Genomic DNA, 25,483 nt, shown 5'->3' with positions numbered 1-25,483 from the left:
CGGGCTTGGGTCAGGCTGAAGGGGGGTGGCCGCTGGCACCATGGTCTCGGGTCCCCAGCAGGACAAGGCGGCCTCTGTGCAGACGCAGGCAGTCCATCAGGCTCTTGGGCGGTAGATTCCTTCTGGCCGACAGCCTGTGCCTGCCCTCCAGGCTGCGTGAGAACGGAAGGTGGGGGTGAGGTGGGCGCGGAGGAGGGGAGCTCATTGGTGGGACTCCCGCCTCAGGACCTCTGCTGCAGACAGGGTATTTCACCACCCCGGCTCGGCAAGGGTTATCACCTTCTCCAGACAGGGAAACTGAGGCTGAGAGAGGTTGAATCATTAAACCGAAGCCGTGCAGCCCATTTCTTGATGAAAACCAGGTTCTAAGTTAGGCCCTTTGATAAACCGTAGAATTGTTGAGAGCTGGGCGGCATCATTGTTTCCATTTAATACAAGAGGGAGCTGAAGCGCCAAGAGTTCAAGCCACCAGCCCAAGGTTCCAAGACACATAGTGGGTGAGGCTGGAACTGGAGCCCTTGTCCGCCCACGTGGGGATGTGCCTGCGGTCACCTGCTGGACCAGGGAGCCACGGGGCATCCAGGGAGGAGACTCTGGTGCAGGTGTAAGTCCCAGGGTCCATCTGGGCAAGGAGTCGTGTTCCTGGTCCTTGAGTGCGGTGGACCCGGTGAAGGTGTGGAGTTAATCCTGAAGCAGCAGCACAGCCTTCCCTCCCACCACTCCCCAGGTGGCTAATCAATGGGTTGAAGTTGGGAGATGGAGTGAGGGAGACAGGTGTGTGGGTGGAGGAATCAGGTAGGGTGGAGGGCACAGGTGGGGGTGGAGAGGGCATTGGAGGGAAAATGAACCGAGGGAAGAGCTGCTAGATGCCTCTCTAATCTGCCTGTAACAGCCGGGGACCCCAGGGGCCGGAGAAAAGGTCATGGAGGGGGTGGTACTCCAGAACCGGCCTTCCCCTGGCCCCTGGGAACAGGGTGGGATGGGAACAGGGTGGGGATGGTCCAGTGAATTCTTTGGAATCAAACGTGGTGGCTTCTCAGTGCAGAGGGAGGCTGGCTGGCGCCTGGGTGTTGTCGAGCTCCTGTCCTGCCTCCCCAGCCCGGGGCAGCTCAGGAATTTTCTCCCTTTCCTAGACCAATGTTTGACCGACGCAGGCAGTGTGGGAGCGCAGGGGCAGGAGGGAGGATGGCAGGGGCTGCTGGAGAGGTGTCTGCTGAGTGTGCACGTGAGCCTCCGGCATGAACGTGCCTGTGATGAACGTGTCTGGGCACGAGATGATAGCTCTGTGTGACAGTCTTACTTGCGCGTGACTGCGAGCATGGGCCTCCATGCCTGGCAGGGTGAGTGTGTACATCTGCACGTGCTGTTTGTGTCTGGGCCTCTGCCGCATCGGGACCTGTGTGGTCTCTCTGGGTCTGTATGATTGTGGCTGTACAGCGTCTGTGAGTCTTTTTTATTTTCCCCAAAATATATTTTATTGATTTTTTTACAGAGAGGAAGGAAGAGGGATAGAGAGTTAGAAACATCGATGGGAGAGAAACATCGATCAGCTGCCTCCTGCACACTCCCTTCTGGGGATGTGCCCGCAACCAAGGTACATGCCCTTGACCGGAGTCGAACCTGGCCCGCAGGCCACTTTGCTGCCTGAGTGTGCAGCGGAATGTGGGGCTAGCGGAGAGGGGAGCACATGTCCTGGGCTGCAGGCTGCTGGTTGTGGAAAACTACCGAGGCCTGTTGGAGCTGGCAGGCCAAGCCTGCTGGGAGCCAGGCTCTGCAGCCTCTGCCCTTCAGGCGCCTCCCACGCCTTTCTCTGGAGGCTGGGGACCTGCTGAGATGGGTCCTCCGTTAAGCAGCAGCACAGCCTTCCCTCCCACCACTCCCCAGAGGGTTAGCCAGGCCTCTGCCCCTCCCTGGGCCTCAGCATCTTTTGGGGGGAAAGTGAGGGGGTGGGATTATATTTTCTCTGAAGTCCTTCCCACTCTTAACATTCTCTCCATTCTGTGAATGTTCAAGGGATCCAAGAGGGCACATGCACTTCCATTTCAGGGATCATGAAAGCATAGGGCCCTAGACTGTCAGAGCACGAGCGGTTCCCAAAGTTGGTGTACTCCCACCCCCTCTATCTGTGGATGGGAAAACAGGCCTGCAGTGAGGGCTCCCGATCCTGCACTTACCTTCTGGAAGGTCCAGGGACACAGGCTCAGGTTTCCCGTCTCCCAGCATGGTGGCTTTCAGCACAGCCTGCCCCGCAGGGAGGAAGAGGCATCTGAGGTGTCTTGGAGGGTGGGAGGGTTGAACACGTGGAGATGGGGGTGAGCCTGTCAGGCACTGGTAGCCAGAGGACAGGTTAACTGTGAAAGTGGGTAGGTGAGGGATGCAGCCAGGATGGGGGCCGGGAGGACACCCGTTGGGCACAGTGGGCAGTAGGACTGAAAAAGTATGCCTGAGCTACACAGGCGGGTTCTCAGGGGCCGGGTGGAGAAAGGTGGACTTTATCCTATAGATGCTTTTGGCAAAAGATGCAAATCAGCAGCGTAGCAGAATGGTTAGGGCAGGTGCTCTGCAGCCAGATCAGACCATCTGCGTCCAAGCCTCAGCTCCAAGCCTCCAGTAACTATAGTTACCCATATAACCAGGAGGGGTCACAGACTGAACCTCACTTTTCTCATCTTTGGAATGGAGGTATGATAGTGTTCCCCTTATATGGTGGTTTTGAGGAACACATGAATACACGAGGACACAGCTGAAGCCCTCAATGCCTGACGCATAGCAGCAGTTCAGTAACAGGTGGGATGATACTGGCGACCCAAGCTGCATTCTCGGCTCGGCTGGAGGGAAAGACAGTGAAAGCAGGGAGACCAGTGGGGCGTCCACGCGAACGAGAGGTGTGGCGGGCCAGGATGACACGCCCTGAATAAAGCAGGAAACCAGGTGAGTGCTCAGAAGGTCTGGGGTGTTGCAGGAAGGTGGGCAGAACCCTCCCACTGAGCGGCTGTGGCGTGTGAGCGAGCCATTGAGAAAGGCTCCCCCAGGCATGGCGGGCCTTCACTAGAGTTTGCAGAGGAGAGTCGGGGAGAGAAGTGCTTGAGAGATGAGTTAACCACCTGGGACAAGTCCACGTGGCAAGGGAGGGCTGCGGAACCTGAGGAGAGCTGTGGTCAGAGAGGGCAAAGGAAGATGGGCTTCCAGGACGTGGGTGCAGCCAAGAGAGCCCACGCTAGGGAAAGAGAGGGCTTTGGAGAGAGAAAGAGAGAGGACTAGAGAGAAAGACACTTCGGGGGCCATTGGTTTTTGCAATGAGGGGGCTGCCAGTGACCCCAGTAGAGTCCAGTCTGGAAAGAGGGGCAAAACCAAAGCTGCAGCAGGTAAGGGGTTAATGAATGGAATGAGGAGAGTGGAGACAGAGGCAAGGGCTACAACTGCCTGGGGAGAAGAGGGAGCTGTTGGGGCAGCCAAACCGGGAAGGTTCTGAGCCTCGGGTGAAGGGGGATGAGGGTTATCCGCCCTGGATTTCAGGTGGAGAAACTGAAGCTTACGGAGGTTAAGAGGCTCTTCCAAAGCCACAATAGATAACGTGGAAGGCAGCTCAAGATCCCTGACTCTTAATGTAATTTTAATTTTTTAAGTGGACAGTTGAAATCGTATAACACATATGTACACAGGCATTGGTTATGATCATAGAAGTCAGACGTATTTATTGGATAAATCTAGAAGCACACAAAAGTGCAAGGGAAAATACACAAAACACGTGTAATTCCACTACCCAGAGATACGCATTTTTACCTTTGTGCTTTAAGACCATCCACTTTTCCCCTCAGCCCATGCACATAGGTGCACACCAGAATCACGTACCCACTGTTGTGTGGATCTCCTGTCTCATCTAGCAACATGTCACGGATGCTTTCCCACAGAAATATGTGTTCCTTGAGAATCCCCTCTCCCCCTTTTAGCTCACAGTCTAGTTAGGGAGACCAGACTCACAGCTGGGTTCCCACAGCAAGCAGTCGGAGCAGACTAACGAGGTGGTGCCTGACAGGGTGTCTCAGGGCAGATGCCAGAGCACCCAGCTGGGAGCCCACTAGACTGGCTCGTTGGGTCCTGGATTGGCCGCTGGCGCACTCTGTAGCCTTCAGTCAAGTATTTGCCCTCTCTGGGCCTCAGAATCCCGGAATCTCAAAAAGGGTTAAAAGCAAGTCTCTTAAGAGAGGCCATCACTGTAAAATGGTTGGTGGGAGAAGTTGGAAAGTGAAACTACTATTGTCATCAAGATTCTTCAGGTCATTAAACTGCTATGAGCCTCCATTTCTTTATCTGAAAAATGAGAATCATGTTTACCTACTCTGCCTGCCAGGACTCAGGTGAGAATCAAATCCGATGAACTATTATGATACTTAAGGATAACTAACATTTGGACAATGGCAATTTGCCCGCATCATCTCACTTATTCTAGAAATCCTATGAGGTAGGTACTATTTTTCCAGATGAGCAAACTGTGGCTTGGATAGGTGAGATCACTTATCCATGGACATAAGGAAGTAAGTGGTTATTTGAGTGTCAGGCACAGGTCTCTCTGTCCCTAAAGCCAGGGGCCTTTGCACTGTGCCATTCTGATGGGTGGTGCAAGCTGAGGAGGAGAAGGGAGGAGAGGAGGCCTAGGAGGCTGTGCCCAGCTCACCTTTGGTTTAGCTGCTGTGGTCCCAGGCACCACCATTTGTGGGGAGTGGACGCCCTCTGGTGTTCTAAATGTGAAATGTCCCGACAGGGAAGAGTGCTAGCACCCGCCTCTCAGAAGCGGAGTGGGATGAGCTCAGAATAACCCTAACTCGTCCTTTCAGAGCTTGGGAGCTCAGGGGAAGTTAGTGCACATCTCACCCAGTGTTTTTTTTGCTGGATGCAAAGCTGAGCCACAGGTAGGAGCTTTGCAGATCTCAGGCTCCACTGGGTGTCAGCTTGCAGGGGAAGTGATCACTTTGCCACTATTAGATTTCTGACTCAAGTTCCAGAGGAAGGGTGTTGAATTATTATTATTATTATTATTATTATTATTATTATTATTAAAACTCTGCATTAATGTTTTATACACACTTCTGTCTCTATGCTACAACTCAATAGAAAACCAATTGTTACCAATCCTAATGGGGTAAGTTTTACTTTCTGGGCTGATGAAAATATTGTCATTGGACTGCCATCAAATTGCAAAGTGATGCAAACAACATTTGAGGATGTGTGCTTTGAAGAGCCTTATCACATGTTAGTTCATTTTATAATCAGCATAATATTTTTAATAAATATGCTTTTATTGATTTGAGAGAGAGAGAAAGGGAGGAGAGAGACAGAAAGAAACAACAATGTGAGAGATCCCTGATCAGGAATCGAACAACTGGACATCGCTGGTGTGTGCCCTTTCTGGGAATCGAACCGGAGACCTTTCCATGCACAGGACGACACTCAACCACCTGAGCCACACCAGCCAGGGCTAGTTACCATAATCTTATGAAGAAGTTTTTTTGATTATCTATCTATATCTATATCTATATCTATATCTATATCTATATCTATATTATATCTATATCTATATCTATATATGAGAAAATTGACTCAAGGTCATCCATATCAGCTTGAAGCCAAGGAAGTTTCCAAGACCCCACACTGCCCCCCTGTGACAGCCTTATGCCTCACTCAGTAAATAGCAGCCTACTGAGAAATACATTGCCTCCAATGTATTTTGCCTCCCAAACCCAAAGATGTTGTGCGTCTTTCATTGTGAGTAGAGATGCCAGATGCAACAACTATCTTTTACTTGGAGGGGATGTGCCAATGTGCACCTTAGTGGGGATATTTTAATGTGCTAGAGACTAATGGGAGCAAGAAATTTCACTAAGGTGGTAGGTATCTTAATTTTTGAGGGGTTTATTTCATACCCCCTTGTACATGTTTACAATTCTCAAATTTCTATTACAATTCTCAAATTCCAAGTCTTTCTCTATCAACTCTATAACTTTAATTATATGATAAGCCAGGCTATGAATTCCATTTGTATGTAATTTGGTTAACCACAGGAACAGGCTCTGAGTCTGGTTTACAGAAATCCAGACTTTGTGCTACTCAAAAAGGGATTTCCTCTGGGCAGTCGTGTTTTCTAACTTCCTACCCATTTGTTCAGCTGAGAATTTAGAGTTCTAAGCTTGTCATATTTTTTTTAAAAACCAGGTTCTCCATTGTACTCAGAAGAAGACAGCTTATCCCACAGTTTCTGTATTTTTTTTATTTCCACCATAATATTTGATTATTATAGCTACTTGTTTGTTTTCTTAATGTTGAATTTTAACAGTTCTTTGTATATTTTGGATAATAGTCCTTTGTCAGATGCGTCTTTTGCAAATATTTTCTCCCAGTGTGTGGCTTGTCTTCTCATTCTTGATATCATCTTTTGCAGGGCAGAATTTTTTAATTTTTATGAAGTCCAGCTTATCAGATTGTGTCTTTGGTTGCCAGAAGCCAATTCCAGCATGTCAGCAGGGCTGAATCATCTGGAAATGGCTGAGGGCATTTCCCCAAACCTGAAAAGGATGCATAAATGATTGCTTGCTGCCAGGCAGCTGAGGACATTTCAATCTACATGTTATTGCCTCCTACTGGCCAAACACCTGAACAGCCTTAGGCAGTTCTTCCAATCTGACAATGGATTCTGTATACCAAACCTGGCCTTTGCTCTGTATATCTACCTTGCCTTAGGACAATTTGTGTTAATCAAAAGCAAGGGGTCCTGAGACAAGGGAGAACTTGGTTTCTTTAGCCAAGCTCCTCTGGCCCCCCCCCAAATGCCTTCCAAAATTATGTTTCATCTCTGGACTCTTGATTAATTTACACACAGCGCCTTCTCCAGATTCCTGAACCCTTCAAGATGCTGGATTAAGACCACCGGCATTTGGTGTTGGATCTAAAAAGTTGAATACATACCCAAAGCCATCTAAATTTTCTCGTATGTTATTATCTAGGAGTTTTATAGTTCTGTGATCCATTTTTAGTTAATTTTTGTGAATGGAGTAAGGTCTGTGTCTAAATTTTTTTTTAATGTGGGGATGTCCAATTGTTCAGCACCATTTGTTGCAAAGACTATCTTTGCAGTACAATGGTATTGCCTTTGTTCCGTTGTCAAAGATCAGTTGACTATATTTATGTGGGACTATTTTGGGGTTCTTTATTATGTTCTATTGACCTATTTGTCTATTCTCTCACCAATACCACACTGTCTTGATTACTGTAGTTTTATAGTAAGTCTTAAAGTTGGGTAGTGTCAGTCTTCAAACTTTGTGGGTTTTTTTTCAATATTGTGGCAATTATTCTGGGTCTTTTGTCACTACACATAAACTTTAGTATCAGTTTGTTGATATTCACAAAATAACTTGCTGGGATTTTTATTGGGATTGCCTTGAATCGATAGATCAAGTTTGGAAGAATTGACATGTTGACAATATTGAGTCTTCCTATGTATGAGTACAGAATATTGCTCCATTTAATTTGTTCTAGTTATATTTTAAAACACTGATGTGTTGTATTGTGGTAAGAGAAAATACTCCATGCAATTTTAACCCTTTGAAATTTGGAACTTGCTTTATGGTTTTGTATTGGTATTGGTTGGTTTTTGCAAATCTTCCTTGGATGCTTGGAAATTATGTGTATTCTGCAGTTTTGGGGAGGCAATGTCTATGTATGTCTCACTAGGCATGCTTGTTATTGTCCTTTTTAAATCTTTCATATACTTTCTGAATTTTTTGGTCTGCTTTTTGAATCAGTTTCTGAGAGAATTGTGTTGAAATCTCCCAACATCATTTATTGAAAGACTTTTCCCACTGGTACTCTTGTTCAAAATCATTTGACTATATATGTAGGGGTTTATTTCTGGGCTCTCTACTCTATTCTATTCTACTGGAATATATGCCTATTCTTATGTTCCTACCATACTGCTTTGATTACTGTAGTTTTGAAATCAGGAATTATAAGAGCTTTGACTTTAAAAAAATTGTTATTGTTCTCACTATTCAGGTTCCCTCCAAATTCTATCTAACTTTGGTATGGATATTTTTATTTTTACAAAAGAGATTATTAGGAGTTTGATAGGTATTATACCAACTCTGTAGACTGCTTTAGTATTGACATTTTAACAATATTATGTCTTTTAATTCATGAACATGGGATGCCTTTTCATGAACTGGGGTCTTTTAAAAATTTCTTTCAATAATGTTTTGTAGTCTTTAGTGTACAAGTCTTTTACCACATGGTTAATGTTTATTCCTAAATATATATATTGATATTATTGTAAATGGATTTTTTCTTAATTTCCTTTTTGAATTGTTCATTATTAAGTGTATAGAAACACAATTGATTTTTGTATCTTGCAATTTTTCCGAGTTTATTTATTACTTCTAACGATTGTTTTGTGGAATCTTTAGGATTTTCTACATATAAGATTATGCTGTCTGTGAACAGAGATAATTAACGTCTTCCTTCTCAATTTGGATGCCTTTATTTCTTTTTTGTGCCTGATTGTCGGGCTAGGACTTCCAGTACTATGTTGAATAGAGTGGCGAAGGGGGCATTGTCTTGTCCCTGATCTTAAAGGAAAAGCTTTTAGTCTTTTGTCATTGAGTATGATGTTAGCTGTGGGCTTTTCATGTGTATACACAGCTGCTTTTAAATGTCTTAATTTCCCTAAGGGTCTCGCCTCTGCCTCTTCTCGGGGCCTCAAATGTTCTGTTGCATCCCTTTGCCTATCATCTCTTGCCTCCCAGCACCCCTGGGCCTGCAGTTCCTCTGCAGTTTTCAGGAGCACGTGCCACTGCTCAAAGCAGCCTCCAAACTATGCCACAGATCTTGCCTGAGTCAGATGAAACAGAAATCAGTCCCTTGGGCAGCCCCCAGTCATGCCTACACATTGCAAACAAATTCCATTCTTTTCCAGAAGAAGAAACTAAGAATTGGGTGACTTCCTCCTAATGGTACTGGGCTCGGAAACGGATCCGCTAGGGTGTGCAAAAACACCATGAAACTTCCTACTGCTTTTAGTTTTTCTTTTTTTATAAAAACCATCACCCAAGGATATGTTTTATTGATTTTAGAGAGAGAGGGAGGTGGAGGTGGGGAGAGGGAGAGGGGGAGGAAAAGGGAGAGGGAGAGGGAGAGAGGGAGAGAGGGAGAGAGGGAGAGAGAGAGAGAGAGAGAGAGTGAGAGAGAGAGGGAGAGAGAGAGAGAAAGAGAGAAGAGAGAGAGAGAAACATTAATCAGTTGCCTCATGGGACGCCCTGACTTGAGAATCAAACATGCAGCCTGGGTATGTGCTCTTCCGGGAGATTGCACCAGAAACCACTTTGGTGTGCGGGGTGATGCTCCAAACCAGTGGTCGGCAAACCGCGGCTGCTCTGTTGACTGAAGAGTTTGCCAGCCACTGCTCTAAACAACCCAGCAACCTGGCCAGAGCATAGTTCTGCTTTTTCTTAATTGGGCATTTGCTTGGTTGTTGCAGCCCCTTGACTGGTTTCTAGAGCTCCCACATCACTATAACCAGCTAATCTGTTGTGTTTTTAGGTGAGAGGAGAAAGGTCTGGATTCCCTGACATCACCGTCAGAAAGCTCTGAAAGTTTTATTTTTTAAAAAACTTTCACATTTAGGTCTACAATATCCAACTTGAATTGGATTTTGTATGGTTAATTATAACTCCAATATGTTCATGCTATGTGGCATTGGGAAAATAACCTCTCCATACTTCATTTTCTTTATCAGCAAGATGAGGGGCAAATAGTATCTACCTCATAGAGTTATTGTGAGACTTCTGCATATATGTATATGTGTAAAAGACTCAGGAAAGTGTCTGGAAAATAGTACCGTCTACTTGCCATACACATTTTTAAAAAAAATATTTTTATTGATTTCAGAAAGGAAGGGAGAGGGAGAGAGAGATAGAAACATCAATGATGAGAGAGAATCATCAATCAGCTGCTTCCTGCACTCCCCCTACTAGGGATCGAGCCTGCAACTGGGGCATGTGTCCTGACCGGGAATCCAACCATGACCTCCTGGGTTCTTAGGTTGATGCTCAACCACTGAGCCACGCCGGCCGGGCTGTCTTGTTTGTTTTAAACATAGGTCAGAGTGGAGTTTTGATTCAATTGAATAATAAGACTCATGCCTGACACATCATAAATGCATAATAAATATTGACAGATTAAAGGGAATCAAATACACTTAGTGTCTACCAGGGAAAATGCAAAAAGGCACACAAGACATGATTCCAGCTCTTTGGGGCTCTTAGTATAGTTGGACAGATAATGAACCATCAGGAAGGAATTATATAACAGCACAAGAAGATCCATAGTCCAAATGATTGGAACTCTAAGGAGGAAGGATCAGATTTCAAAGAGAGAAATCCCTGGGATTTGGATGTGGCTACTAAGGGAGGGTTTGGGGAGGGGGAATAACTTAGGTTGGGCCTGGAAGGACAGGACAGGTTTCAGAGAGGAGCAGAGTGGGGAGGGAGCATGTAGGAGGAGCTTGGTGTCCTCCAGGGGGATGTGTGGACTGCATAAGCAGAGGTGGGGAGGAGGGTTCTGCTTGGTGATGGGGAGATGAAGGGAAGGTCCATGGGCCAAGAGCATCATTAGGAAGTCAAGATTCTGCTCTGGCAGGCTCAAAAGAGTAGAAAAGAACTCAGTCTCGCCACCTAGACTCCACGATGGGCCAAGATGTGCGGTCTCTGGCTCAGGCATGCAAAGATTTGTGTGTGCCGAGTATGTGTGGCCATTATGTGGCTTCCCGTTGCTCTGGTTTGGATTTGTCCCTTTAGGAGCTTCTAGTTGTAGATGACAGAAAGTTGAGCATGTGAATCCTTTCTCATTTGCTTGTTTCTATTACACAGAAGGAGATAGTTTTCTCCAAGCAAAGGGCCGATTCTAGCATTCTCCAACCTTGATTGTTTCCTTGTCCCTCCATATATAGTAGTCTCTCCTCCTTTACCCTTATCAAGGGTTTCACTTTCCCTGGATTCAGTTACCTGTGGTCGACCATGATAAAAAAATATTAAATGGGAACTTCCAGAAACAAACAATCCATAAATTTTTCAATTGGGTGCCATTCAGAGTAGTATGTTGAAATCTTGCTCCATCCTGCTCTGTCCCATCTGACCCCTGAATCATCCCTTTGTCCAGTGTATCCACCTTGTATACCTTACCTGCCCTTTAATCACTTAGTAGCCACCTGGATTACCAGATGGTCATGGTGTCATGGTGCTTGTGTTCAAGTAACCCTCATTTTACTTAATAATAGCCCCCGAAGCAATGCTGGCAATTCAAATATGCCAACAAGAAGGCATAAAGTGCTTCCTTTAAGTGAAAAGGTGAGATGAGAGTTCTTGACTTAATAAAGACAGACAGAAAGTCATCTGCTAAGATCTATGGTAAGAACATAAAATTGTGTAGAAGGAAAAATAAATTTGTTCTAGATTTGCTGTCACACCTCAAACTGTAACATTGGGCACAGTGTATGGCGAGTGCTTAGGTGAGAAGGAAAAGGTATTTACATGTGCGGGTGGGAGATATGAACAGATATAGACCACATTCACATCACTTTTTTACAGTATATTGTCATAATTGTTCTATTTTATTTTTAGTTATTTTTGTTAATCTTTTACTGTGCCTAATTTCTAGATTAAACTTATCATAGTATGTATGTATAGGAAAAAACATAGTACAGAGAGGGTTTGGTTCTATCTGTGGTTTCAGGCATCCACTGGGGGGTCTTGTTTTTACCCCCTCTCATGAGGGGGTCTACCGCACCCTGACTCTGCTGTTTCTCCTCAAGGGCTGGCAGGGGAGAGACGCAGAAAAAGGGATGATTTTCTTGTGGACTCGCCAGCTGGGTTCATTATCTGACATTTGGGGGCCTGCTTGAGGGCCAGGGAGACTAATGATGACCTGTCTCCTGAGCCTCTGCCTTGCACTCCCACCTGCAGCCTGGGCCTGCCAGGTTCCCTCAGGGCCTTCTTTCCACGTTAGAAACTGTTCTGGGTGTTGGCAAAGGTCTGCCTCCTCTGGCCTCCTCTGGCCTCCCCTGGCCTCCCCTGACCTCCTCTGGCCTCCTCGTCCACGGCAGCCTGGATGTTCCTGGCTACCCGGAGGCCGGACTGGATGGCAGTGTCTATCCAGCCTTGGGGCAGGCAGGTGTGCTCGCCAGCAAAGTGGATTCGGCCCTCTGGCTGGGAGAGCAGCAGCAAATGGTCCTTAGATTGGAAGGGTGTGAACTCAGCGAAGGCGCCCGTGAGGAGGGGATCCAGAGACCAGTGCTTGAGCACAGAGGAGGGGCACATGTGCCGCAGCGTCTCCTTGGGTATCTGGTGCACCGCCGCCAGGTCCCCCAGGACGATATCCACCACCTGGTCATGCTTCATGGACGTGAGGAAGAGGGACTCATTGCCCAGAGTGTAGGAGGCCAGCAGGACACCCTTGCCGCTGGGAAGGCTGTGGCTGGGGTAGTAGATGTAGCGCGAGGGCCCGTCGGTGATGGAGACCCCGCCCTGGATGCCATCCCGCTCCCAGAAGGGCTCTTTACAGGCCAGAACCACCTTGGTAGCGCTGATGTAATGCACCGAGCGGAGCGCGTCCACCTTGTCTAGTGAGAGTGGTGGCATAAAGGTGATGAGGCTTGTGGCACTGGCTGAGGCGGAGATTATGACAAAATCCGCTGTGAGGTTGTGCAGTGCAGAAGTGGACTTGCCCGCCCGGTAGGAAATGTGGACCTCAGGCCCATCCCTCACTACCGTCTCCACCCTGGAGCCCAGATGCATGGTGCCAGGCTTCAAGCTGGCACTGAGGCCTTCGGGAAGCTGGTCGAAGCCACCTGTGATCTCGCTAAAGCTGTAGAGGTGAAGAGAGAGGAGAGGGTGGGGGTGAGGGTGGGAGGCATGAGGCCAGGTTGCCCAGTCTCCAGCAGGGTTCCTGGTCTGAAAGGGGAAGAAACTAGCTTCATATACATACTTTATACATCATCTTAACCAATCTCTGGGAGGGGAGGGTTATCCTTGAATTTTATCATTTGAAACACTGACTCCCAGAGTAAAGGGAGTTTCCCACGATAGCAGGCCCTGGATTCAGCCACTATGCAATCTGCATCACAGGAGGAATCCTACAGACCTGGGTTTGGATTCAGGCTCCAACCCTTGGCCCAGTTGTGCGAACTTGACTGTTTCATAATTTCACTGGGCCTCGGAAGCCTCACTAGCGCTGAATAATAGTACCTACCTTCTAGGTCAGTGATGGCGAACCTATGACACGCGTGTCAGCACTGACACGAGTAGCCATTTCTGATGACACGCGGCCGCTGAGGCGGCCACATGCCGGGGATGAAACATTTGCTGCTCCTGAGGATGAAACATTTGCGAAATCATGTTTTTTCCTCAAAGTGACACACTACCCGAGTTATGCTCAGTTTTTTGGCGAAGTTTGACACACCAAGCTCAAAAGGTTGCCCATCACTGTTCTAGGTGATCATAAGATTCAATGTGATAGTGCTTGGAAAGTGCTTAGGGCAGTGCCTGGCACATAGTAACTGCTCAGTAATCAAAGTTCCCTTTCTCTGCTCTGATTGGAGGAGAGGAAATATTTGAGTTCTGGTTTAGATCAGTCTTACTCATCACTTTTGAAGAAGATGATGTCAGATTTCCCAGATTCTAGGAACGACTTAAAGAATTCAACATCCTCACTCATCACATCACTGATCATCCTGACTGCTCCTGGGTTCAGCATCCCTTCTTTCAGCAGGTGAGCCTGTGGGGAGGTAGAAACGCCAGATGGAGGGCCCAGTGTGTAGGAAAGGGCTTCAACAGGGCCTGGGTCAGGCAAGGGGTGGGCCTGGACTCCAGGGAGGTAAAGGCGTGGCAGTGGGAAGAGAGGTCCTGGTAGGCAGGGGACAACCCCCGGGAGCTACGCCGAGCACACCCACCTCTCCGTCTCCACCTTTGCCTCACTCACCTTGATGGAGTCAGAAGAGGACATCAGGTGGCTGCAGTTGAAATTTTTCAGACTTTGTCTGGTCTGCAAAAGGGCAGGAAGGGGAAGCAGCTTTAGATTAAAATTAATTGTCCAGAAGCAGTTTTCCTGGGTTCTCAGGATGTCCCTTTGACGAGAGAGGAGACAAAAAGGTAGAGGAGGGAAGGACCCAAGGAAGGACCCTTCCAGGAGCTCCTAAATGCTTCTCTTTCTCCTAAAGTCTCCCCTTCGTTTAAAGGTACGTGGAGCCCTGACTGGTTTGGCTCAGTGGATAAAGCGTCGGCCTGCAGACTCAAGGGTCCCAGGTTCGATTCCGGTTAAGGGCATGTACCTTGGTTGCAGGCACATCCCCAGTAGGAGGTGTGCAGGAGGCAGCTGATCGATGTTTCTCTCTCATCAATGTTTCTAACTATTCCTCTCCCTTAAAAAAAAAAATAAAAAATAAAAAAAATAAAAAAATAAAGGTACGTGGAGACTAAAATTTAAGGTGAAGACATTTACTGAAACCTAGCGGGATTGATTCAATACCAAGGATTCCCTTTCCTTCCATTGCCACTGATCAAGCAACTCCTGGGCCACCCAGGGACAGAGGATGTGGGGTTGGGTACCAGGGTTGGGGTGGTGACCTTCTTAGGGAGTGTTAGAAGGAAGGCAGACGAATCAGGGTGAGTGTTGGATAAGAGGTGACTGGGTCCATCCACTAACTTGCGTGGTGACTTCAGGCCAGACCCTGTTCTCTCCCAGCCCTGGGAGGGGTGAGGCCGGAGGCACGTTGGCAGTGGACTGGTGGGAGAGAGTCTCAGCATTGTCGCCCTTCTCCGTGGGGTAGTAGCCCAGGATCTCTGGGTTGGCCTTGACCTCTCTCATGCGATAGCGTTGTCCATTGACGAGGTACCAGGCATTGTCATTGTAATGGATGAAATTGTTCAGCGTCAGGCCCAGCTTCTTGACATAGGTGTGAACCAGCCTGGAGAAAATACAGACACTAACATGACACGCATCCCAATGGCACAGCATTCCTGCTGGCTGCACAAGGAGGAGCCATTTCCAGGAAAAGTAGTTTCTTTATGTGCCCAGGGAACTCAGACTAACTCCTTCCTCATCTCTACCCCTGTGTCTTCTTGCTGTGGCATTAGTTCATTTCCTTCTGTTTTTGCCCCGAGGGAGGTGGGGAACAGGGCGTTCACCCATCACCGAATGAAGGCCCTTTAGGAAATATCAGTGTATAGGACTCAAATATAGGACCAGAGGCCTGTTGTTTCAGACAGTATTTGAAATCCCACTTTCCATTCCTAGGTAAGCTTGAGGCCTTATCTAAAGACTTCTAGTTTGGGCTAATTCATTTGGGTTTTGTTTTAGTTTTTGGTGGCGTTTTGAGGGAAATCTCAGGTTCCGTTTATACTTTAAAAAGAAGTCATATTTTCCCCAGCCCCACAGTTTGATTCCCAGTCAGGCAGAGCATGGGCCGGGGGTTTGAGGCTTGATCCCCAGTAGGGGGCGTGCAGGAGGCAGCTGGTCGATGTTTCTATCTCTCTATCCCTTCCTTTCTTTCTAAAATCAATAAAAACATATTCTTTTAAAAAAAGAAGTCATATTTTTGGAGGTATATGGACACTAGCTGAGGGGTCCTTTTCTCTTGGAAGCCTCAGAATCGGGGGCCAGGGTCTTTTCCAGGAGTTGGGTACAGTTTTAGGGTTAGGATTAGGGTTGGAAGTCAAGCATTTTCTTTTGTGTCAAGCATGCCCCTGATATTGAGGAGCTTTGTCACTTTCTCCTGGGAGAGGCCTGGATGGGTCACTTAATATCTCTGATCCAAGTTTCTTGATTTGTAAATGGGAAACATCAGAGTATCAAATTGGGATAATGAAATAATACACATAGTAAGCGTTCATCAAATGGCAGCTGTTATCATTGGAGAGCTAACTGTGGTAATAATTGACACGTAAGAAGCTGCCTATATTTAAAGTACACAATTTGATGAGTTAATGGTAACTATCATCATTATTCGTTTAGGATCTTCCACTTGCCCTGTGACCCTGGGCTCTGAGGATAGGGACTGGTCTCTGTCAAGTGGGAGACCAGTGCTAGTCCTGACTTGCAGGATCCGCTCCGACGGGACAGTGAATCTGAACGGGCTCTAACTCAATGGCAGCAGGGCCCACACTACCTCCTCCTAATCATCCCTACTTGTCCTCCCTCCATCCCCTTCCCAAGACTTACCTGTGGGACTTTGGGATTCGCATGGGCCCCAGTTCGTGGTACCAGCCCTCCTCCTCGTTCCTGATTGTGACCACTCGGCCCCCGACACGGTTGCTGGCTTCCAAGATGGAAACCTGGGGTCCCGAGAAGCTGCTGTCATTCCCGGGGCCAGGCTCTCCCTTCTCCACCCTGTACTCCTACCCCCACCCAGTCACAGGCTCTAATCTGGAACCCCAGCACTAGGTTCCTGAATGTGCAGGATAACCAAACCGAGGGGATAGGGAGCCCTCCGGGAGGGTCCTCAGTAATGGGAGTGAGGCAGAAGAGCCCCGCAGTGGCAGGGGACAGCATGCCTCTGGGTCTTTACCTGTTAGCAAACCCCTTCTCCACTTCTGTTTCTAGGAGAACACAGGTTGCAGGTAAGGTCAAGTCTCAGGGGAGTTTTGAGAAACAATAACTAAGGGCTAAGAGACCCAGTGGATTAAGTGCAATTGTTTTCTTTATCTTTTCCCACCCAAGCAAGCAAACCCAGAGGCAAATGGCCGAGGCCCCTCCAAAGCCTGCTCACCTGGTGGCCAGCGTCCTGCAGGGCCTTGGCTGCCACCAGGCCGGACATGCCAGCTCCCACCACCACCACGCGCTTGGGCCGTGGGGAGGTGTGGAGGCCCTCCTGGGCTGTGACAACGATGGACTCGTACTCAGGGTCCAGGAAGCACTTGGCCAGGTCCTCATGGTGGCCAAGGCAGCTGGAAGTAGCCAACAGGAGCCCCAAGACCAGGATTCCTGAAGCAAAGAAAGGAATGGGGGCTGTCTTTCTGGGGCCCAGGTGTTTTATCCCACCTGCCCAGGGTGAGTTTGGCTGTGTGAACGAGTGGGGATGGTAAGGTATGGCAGTGTCTGTTGAATATGTGGTATAAACACAATGTTTGTGATTGTGTCTCCGGTGAGGTGATTGTGTTGTGTCGGTACGAATGTATGTGCAAACCATGCTGGTGTTGTGTGATTGTAATTGTGGGCTGCAAGTTCCTGTGTTTGCATGTGATTGGATGTGGGAATCTGCCCATTGTCTTCACTAGCAGAGAGGTGTGGACAAGTAGCCCAGAAGGCTGGTGAACCTTGAGCCCTGGCAAAGGTCAGAGCTATGCACTGACTGTTTAGTCGAGACAATGGTAGCTGAAGCAACTTCCCAACCAAATAGTTATGTAAATCTTTACTGATAAGATAGTCTGTCTGTAACTGGAAATTGCCTGCCTATAAGTGTATCCCAAACTGAATAAAAGGATGGAAAGACCTGAGCACAAGTGGAGTCCTTCTTCTTGTGTTGGGCTCCCGCCTGGCCCCCCAATTTCCAAATTATTATTTCTTGTCTTGTCTCTGTCATTTGTGTGTGACCCTTCTCCAGAGCCCGAACCCTGAACCACATGGGATGTGAGTCTTCACAATTGGAAATCATGAATGTATACAGATTTGTATTTGACTGTAAAAATGCCTGCTTCTGATGGTGAGTGTGCCTGTGTGTGAGCTTGTCTGTGATATAAGTTGCTGTGACTGTGAGTTTGTGATTGTAGCCCTGTAGGATTGTGCATTGTCTGTGATTTTATGTGAGGGGATGTGTTTGTGGGACAGTATGTTACCCAAGTAAATGTGTGCATGAATCCATATGGGAAAGTGAAATGGGATGTAGTGTGTGTGTATAAGCCTGGGTGTGTTGGGTGTGTGTTAGCCTGGGTTGGGAAGAGTGAGGATGGTATGTATGCATTTGTTTAAGTTTGAGAGAGAATATGGTTGCTTGTGTTCTTGTATTTAATTCTGTGTGTGCATTTGAGTATGAGGCTGGGTGGGGGAGCCTGAAGGTGTCTGTGTCCTTTGGGAATATGTATGAGAGGATGCCATATGTGTGTGTGTGTGTGTGTGTGTGTGTGTGTGTGTGTGTGTAAGTGAAGATGTGTGAAGTACATCTCTCTTCAGGGAAAGGGAGTGGAGGAATTGTGACCAGTTTCTCAGTGACATCACTAGCCCCAAGGGACCTTGGCAGTCCTGTCACTTTTCCTCAGCCTCACAAGTATTTTTTTTCAAAGCCCTCCAGGTTTTCTAACGTGCAGCCGAGATTGAAACCAGAGTTGGTATAGAATGTGCAACACATCCTATTGCCTGTTCTTAAAGGGAAAAGCCAAGAGCTGGGGTAGGGATACGTTGTGCCCCCTTGCACTAGCTCTGGGTTTTTGGGGCAGGTGAGAATCCTTAGTCTCTTTGTACAGGCGGGACCTCCGAGGTTCACAAAAGAAAAGGGATCTTTAGGGGCTGCCCTTGAGAAGAGGCAGGGCACCCAGCTGTTCCTAGCGCAGGCCCTTCCCAAAACCAAGAAAGCCTCCTGTAGGGATGACGCCTCAGAAAAGAGGGGAGGGGTACCCATGCCTCAAGCCTCCCCCTCTTTCCCTCCCCGAGGCCTACTTCACCCTCCCTAACCCATTCTCCACCCCTGACACATTTTTTTTTTCATCTCCCTGAGCTGCCACAATTCTCTCTCAGACCCCATGCCCTTCCTCTTGAATGGGCCCAGCCCCCAGACTCATCCCTATATCCATTCTCTTGACTCACTTTCAATACCTGGACCTACCCATAGCTCCTAGTCTAGTTCCTGTCACATCTCAGTCCCCATCCTCCTTCCCCTTGCATGGCCCTATATCCAGACTGCCCTTTGGGTCCATCTCAACTCCCTCAGCCCATCCCACCCCTCAATATAGCTCTTGTCCCTGTTTCAGATTTCAATTCCTCCTTCCTCTGGTGCCTCTCTCAGACCTAGAGAAAGGACTCCACTTACCCCTCATCTTGGCCATGGACTTGCAGCTCATGATGGGCCCTAGGTGGCTCTCCCTCTTTATGAGCAGCCAGCTCCACCCCAGCAGTAGCTGGCCTCATCCCACCAGCCTGCCCCAGGGCACTATTGGCTGTGTCAAGCAGAGAAGGAAGTGTGCCCTCAAGGGCTGTCAGGTGAGATGTCCACAGTGACTCAGTCCCATACCCAGCCTCATTGCCTGCATCCCCATCTTCTCCAGACCTGTCTCCCAAGGAAACCACTTCTCCTAGCCCAGATCCTGGCATTGCACCCGAGTGCCAATGTGCAGGAGGAACCTCATATTTTTTCTCAGAAAAGATGTGTGGGAGGGATCATAGAGGACCAAGTCCTTGCATGATTTGAAAATGCTTTCATTTTTAACTGACTTTTTAAATTAAGTTTCATCTTAGTTTTTATTGATATTGACTTGACTGAGTATAGAATTCTACCATTTTCACTGGATCTTGGAAGGCTCAAACACTGTGCCCTCGGCCTCTACAGGGAATTTGACCTGCAAGAACATTCTTGTGTGCAATTCATGTCTGTGCTCCCAAATGTCTTCAATTTTTTTGGAATCCTGTGTTCTGGATAAAGTCTAATGTTAATTCTGTTTCTTGTTTTTGTTTGTTTGTTTGTTTGCAGGTAATCTCTTGTCTTCCCCACAACTGGAAGCATATAAGGATTTTCTCGTTTTTATAATTCTGAAATTACATGAAGACATGTTTGGATGTCAATCTCCCCCCCCCCCCCCCCCCCCCCCCCCCCCCCCCGCCCCGCCACTCCCGTCATCTGGATAGCAGACAGGGTTCTTTGGGTCTGAAGACTTAAGACTTTGCCAGCTCTGGCAATTATCTTTCTATTTTTATCAGTTATTTCTAGTTTTGTCCTAGAATTCCTAGTAGATTGAATTGGAACCTTTTATTTTTTCCTTATACTTTTGCTTCTTGATCATTTTATCTAAATTTTGAAAGTGACCGTTATTTAAATTGTATTGTACTGGGTGTATTCTGCAACTTGTTTTTCTTTTATATATAACCAACTGGAATTAATAATTACTTAATGTAAGGTTCGAGGGGCAGGAAATGGGAGTTGGAGACCAAGACATGTTAAAGAGGAGGTTTATTCTGAAGTAAACAAGTGAGATTCATTACGGAGGAGGTAGAGAAACCAGGATTAGAGGAGGGGGAGGAAGAGAAGGAGGGACCCAACCAGGCTGCCTCCGCAGACGGAGAGACAGAGAGGAGAACAGCGGCAATGGAGGGGTGGAGAAGGCCTTTTGAGGGAACAGGAAGGGGTTGGGCCCAGGGCTGAATGGGAAGGGGTGGGCCTCAGGGCACCCGGCACACGCTGATTGGTGGTTCAATGTCTCAGGGATGTCTCAGCAGCAGATGCTGGTAACATCATAACTCCACCCACCAGTTGGGGGGAGGGAGGATCTATCATTCCAGGCTTTTGGTGATATTAAAAAAATTTGAGAGCCTGGGCAAGGCCAGGGGGGAAGGTCCATCTTCTGTAGCTACTTCCTGCTGAGAGGGGGTGTCGTTAGGGGCATCTTCCCGGAGTCTCAAGGATTCTGGTGCTAGGTTCTGAATTCAAGGCCAGGTAGATCTCTCCCACCTTCTGGTTGGCGAACACCTGCATTCTGTTCTGCAAGAAACTAGTGAAACAGCACATGAGACAGGGGCCAAAAAGCAAAATTAAAAGAATAAATACCAGTGGGCCTAATAGTGGGAGGAGTCATGGGGTAAGTGAGTGAAAAACAGGTAGTATTTTCCGTGCTGGACGAGGGGTGCAGCAGCATGATTTCCCCAAGAGACTGGTTGGTGAAGTCTTGAGAGTGATCCTGTTGAGTCACTTGGGAGGTAAAAGCTGGTCCTGAAGCTGCCACAGTGTCAATTGTCTGGTTTTGCTGCTTTTCTGGACCTGGAGCTGAAATACAACTGAGACCTAGATGTTATTTTTAGGGGGAAAAGAGTAAGGGTCTCAGTTGCCTCACTAGTAATATGAAAGGGGAGAATAGGTTACCCTGGGGGTAAGGTTCTTGTTTTCCCAGTTTTGCCCCTTGCTGAGCATCCACATGTTTCTTGTAGGTCCTGAGACATGGTTTCAAAACAGGATGAGCAGTGGTTAAGCTCCCTATGGCAGTTCCAACCCCTGCTGTGATGCTGAGAATTATGAGAAGAGGGATTATCTGGACTGCCCTTTTGTGTCAGATCTGATGGGTTACGGGGACAGGTAAAGACTGATTATTGGGGCTGCATCTACATTGGGTGAGAGATAGATGAGAGTACAGGTTCCTGTCCAGCTTATGGGGAGATATATGTATGTGTTTTCCCCACAGAGGAAGAAGAATCCCTGATCATGGAGACAAGCTGAGGTGTAAGGAGAAGAGGTGGACTAAAGGGTATGAGATTCCCTTTCCAGTTCCTCGCTCCAAGCTGAGAGGATAGTCACCATGGCGATACCAATAAGGGGTGACAGATGAGTGATTGAGATTGTGTTGCCATGAAAGTGGGAGGGAATATTAGAATGGGCTGTTATTCAAGGGAAAAGAGAAAGGGAAGGAAAGGAGCAGTGGAAGATGAGGCTGGAGAAAAGGCAAGGGGAGGAGGCCTATTCCCAGGCCTTAGCCGCTTGAATACCAAACCGCCGCATTTTTCCTAGAGATAATGATCATAAAGGAGATAAGGCATTTACAGTTCCAGGAATGGCTCAGCCTTGTGGGTTGAGAGAGTGAAACTGAGGTAGGTGACTGTGGTTTGGGACAACTGGGTTTTATGAGAGGATGCATTGTAGTCCTGGCTGGGCACTGAGGTAGAATGAGAAAAGAGTGAATGGGGGAATTTAGTAAGAGGCAGTGTAGATGTGAGGTGGCTAATGGCTGTGAGACTGATCCGTCAACCCCCATAATAGAGACTGAGGAGGGGACAAGGGTCCCAGCAAATTCAGAGGGCAGAATAAGTGACCCTAGTGTCAATTAAAAGGAGATCGGCTTACCTGCCACCACAGTCGTTCCCCGAGGCTCTGTCCTGGTGATGTAAGTCTGTGGGGCCCTGTCCGGGCCTGGGCAGCTTCTTCGGTGGCCAGTCCCAGGAGGTCTGGGAGCTCCAAACCGGATCCAGAGGGCAGCCATGCTGGACTGGCTGAGACCTGAACTGGAGGAGCCAGACTACAGTCTAATTTCCAGTGGCCTTCCCTCCACACATTGGGCAGGGCCCAGGTGGGGGTCTCAGGTTTGAGCAGGACTTGGCTCAGTGTCCTTCTTTGCTGCATTTGAAGCATGGGCCCGGAGGAGGCTTAGCCCCTGACTTACCCATGGTTGGAGGACTGGCACTTCATTTGGGGTTAGAAAGCGGTGGCTAGGAGCTGAAAGGCCCTCTACTGGGCCTCAGCCTTGGCCTGATCTTGCTTTTGATGTTGGATTTGGGTCTCCTCGTCTCTATTATTAAAGACCTTAAAGGTCAGGTTAACGAGGTCTTTTTGAGGGATTTGTGGACCTGTATCTGTTTTTTGAAGTTTGCGGCGTATGTCGGGGAGTAAAGGTGGTCAGGTCAGTGGAAAAAGAAACCTGAGATGCCTCTCAATCTGTGAGGCTGGACATAGAGAATGGGACGTGGACTCAGACTATGCCCTCAGTTCCTGCTGCCTCCCTCGGGTAAAGTGGACTCAGGAATAGAAGAGGCTGTTGTGGAAGGCAGTCTTTGGGCCTGAGAATGAGTGTTAGATGGAAAGGCTGTTTTGGAGCTCACGTTCTCAGGATTTGGGTTCTCGGGAAGATCAGAAAATGAGAAGGGAATGGCCAGCCACCTGTTAATTAGGTTGCTGGCGGTCACGGGAGTGGAGATTCAGCGGAGAGCACAGGGGAAGGCGGGCGGTTAGAATTCTCAGAGGTAGAGCGTGGGGTGCAGTTTTCGTGGCAGGGTTGTAAGGAGGTGGTGGGAGTGAGACACATGGAGAGAAATGATCCACTGGGTCGAAAGAGCAGTCAGAAGACAGAAAGGGGCTGAGGACAGGTTTGAGAGGGCAAAGAGGACTTCGCGAGGAGGATCTGATGGGTGGAACATGAGAAGTAAAGCAAGGGGCGAGAACGGCGGGCGGGGGGGGGGGGGGTGTGAGGAGGGAAAGCCTGTTGTAGGGAGCTCTGAGACCTCCCTGTCCGGTGGCAAAATTATCTAGGTGTTGGAGGATATTGGAATCGAAAGTGCCATTTTCGGGCCACAGAGAGACATTGTCGAGTTTATATTGTGGCCAGGTAGAGCTTCTTTGGTTTGATGTAGCCAGAAAGACCAAGGGTAGAGATTGGCGAGGAGACATCATCCTAAGGGTGTGTAGAGGGGGTTTGGACTGAGAGGTCCCCATGACCAGAGGGAAGGGCCACCGGGAAGTTGGGGAGGAAAGAAGGAGCGTCCTCCTTTTTCCTCAGCCAATCTGGAGAGAGAGAGAGAGAGAGAGAGAGAGAGAGAGAGAGAGAGAGAGAGAGACATGAGAGAAGATTCCAAGGTCGTCACCCTGAGACCTTTCCGGTGGAGTAGAGCAGAGTTTCCCGGCCAGGTACCTGGGCTTTTGTAGAATTTAGAACATAGAACATGTAGCCAAGTAGCCAGGAAAACTCTGAGGCCCTTCCAGGTCAAGGGAACGATGAGGTGGGGGGGGGGGGGAGCGGTCAGGAAAGTCCCTGAAGCCTACCGGTGAGAAAGTGACAAGATCCCCATGTGTCCTGCTACAGCAGGGTTCGAGAGATGTCCGGAGTGGGACAATCAACTCAGAACCATGCCAATGAGCAAAGCCAGATCAGGAGTCAGAAGCTTGGGGCTAGGTTCGAGGATCGTCCACGCCCCCATGTACCTCTCCCAGACTTCGACACCAAATGAAAGATGAGACAGAGAGCCAAAAACCAGGACTACAGGCTTTATTAGAGGAGAAGGACCTGCCGGGCTGCCCCGCAATGGGGAGTAGCCGCCTGTGCAGCGGTGAACATGCCTTTTGAGGGGAGGAATGGGAAGGGATGGGGCTTCAGGTACTCTGCACGCGCTGATTGGTGGTTTCATGTAAGGCACATGATTAGGCACCTAGGGATCAATAATTAGGCACTTAGGGATCAGTACTTAAGGCTTAGGGTATTTGGCAAGTGCTGACTTGTGGTTCAATGTATAGTCCATATAAGGTGCCTGGTTAGGTGCTTAGGAATGTCCAGGCCGCAGGTGCAGATTATGTCATACTCCGTCCACCAGTTGGGGGAAGGGAGGATCTATCACTTAATTATTCACGGTCTGAGAGGGCAGTGGGGATCCATTGTGCAGAATGATGTCTATGGAGAGATGAACGAAGGGCCTGCCCTGGGTGTTCTGTGGAAGGAGGCCATGGCTAGGGCTGGGAGCACGGAGCTGTGAAATGCACAGCCCTGTGTTATGTAGGAGAGGCCAGGGCAGTGATCCCATGTACCCAGGCGTGCCCCAACCCTACCCCACCCCCAGATTGAGGATGAACACCATGCCCCAGGCCTCTAAGCCTCTAAGCAGAATTTGATCTGTAGAACATTCTTGTGCAGAGTTCATGTCTGCGCTCCGGACCACTTGAATGGACTGGTCTCCAAGTGGCTCTTCATGCAAGATAGTTCTGTCCACATCAATAGAAGGGGGGTTGATGTTGCTGGTGGCCATTTGGGGAAGGTCAAAGACTCTGGAAGCATCCTTAGTGGCACCATTGAATGTAACCAGGTCCTCATGGTGCTCATAATCCCCTCCAAACACACAGGTACCCATGCATATCGAGCATGTGTGTATAGTGCCACAGACCCATGTCCTCACCTAATTTCACACTTAACTGGTCAGTGTGTGCCCCAGGAACCATTCAAGAGACCCCCATTGTCAAGGAGGGCTGGAGAATGAACCCTGGAATGATCCTTTGGTATTATCCTGCCTGTTCACTCTCCCCCACAGCCCACCCCTACACACACACACACACACCCCTCTTTGTCCTTCATGCAGGGCAATCCTGGAGCAGAACTGGGAGGTTTGGGCCAGGCTCACTAGAGATCAAAAGCACTTTGGGAGGGAATGTCCTCAGAATGGGAGCAGCTGCCCTTCCCCCATCACACCCACCAGCAGCCCATTCCGGAGAGACCATCCTCCCACCCCCCATCAAGGCATCCAAATGGGAGGCCAGAGGACCACCCAGGATAGCTGCTCCGGCCTTGGCAGAACTAGGAGCTATGTTGTCGTGGGGGGGGGTGTGTGTGTGTGGGGGGGGAGGATGGTGGTGGTGAGGGTATTGGCTGCCTCAGTTTTCTCATCAGTACAGTGGGGAACAGAGACAATCCCTGTGACCTGGGCCTCTCCAATTCTGACTTCTGCTTTGGAGCTGATCAGTAGACCTAGGGAGTGTGTTCTTTGTGCTCACACAACCTCTGCC

At 48.5% G+C, this 25,483-nt stretch overlaps 1 protein-coding gene across 1 annotated transcript; it reads right to left on the bottom strand.

The window, feature by feature from the left end:
• Positions 1 to 12,044: 12,044 nt before the first annotated feature.
• Positions 12,045 to 19,088, bottom strand: LOC103294923 (L-amino-acid oxidase-like). Its single transcript, XM_028159963.2, has 7 exons — positions 19,058 to 19,088; positions 16,805 to 17,019; positions 16,258 to 16,370; positions 14,815 to 15,004; positions 14,020 to 14,082; positions 13,679 to 13,815; positions 12,045 to 12,906 (listed from the first exon to the last, which is right to left on the bottom strand). Exons 1-7 carry the CDS (start codon positions 19,086 to 19,088, stop codon positions 12,045 to 12,047), a joined length of 1,611 nt encoding a protein of 536 aa, XP_028015764.2.
• Positions 19,089 to 25,483: the final 6,395 nt, after the last annotated feature.

Source organism: Eptesicus fuscus, chromosome 9 (assembly GCF_027574615.1).
Source record: "Eptesicus fuscus isolate TK198812 chromosome 9, DD_ASM_mEF_20220401, whole genome shotgun sequence".
NCBI classification, from domain to species: domain Eukaryota; kingdom Metazoa; phylum Chordata; class Mammalia; order Chiroptera; family Vespertilionidae; genus Eptesicus; species Eptesicus fuscus.
The sequence above is the reverse complement of the archived record's forward strand: the minus strand, read 5'-3'. Positions and strand labels throughout refer to the sequence as shown.

Coding starts and splice junctions, on each gene's coding strand:
- LOC103294923 (XM_028159963.2), bottom strand. CDS start 19,088: ATGAGCTGCAAGTCCATGGCCAAGATGAGGG. Junction 16,371..16,804: donor TGCAGGACGCTGGCCACCAG/GTGAGCAGGCTT, acceptor TCGGGACCCCAG/GTTTCCATCTTGGAAGCCAG. Junction 15,005..16,257: donor CGAATCCCAAAGTCCCACAG/GTAAGTCTTGGG, acceptor TATTTTCTCCAG/GCTGGTTCACACCTATGTCA.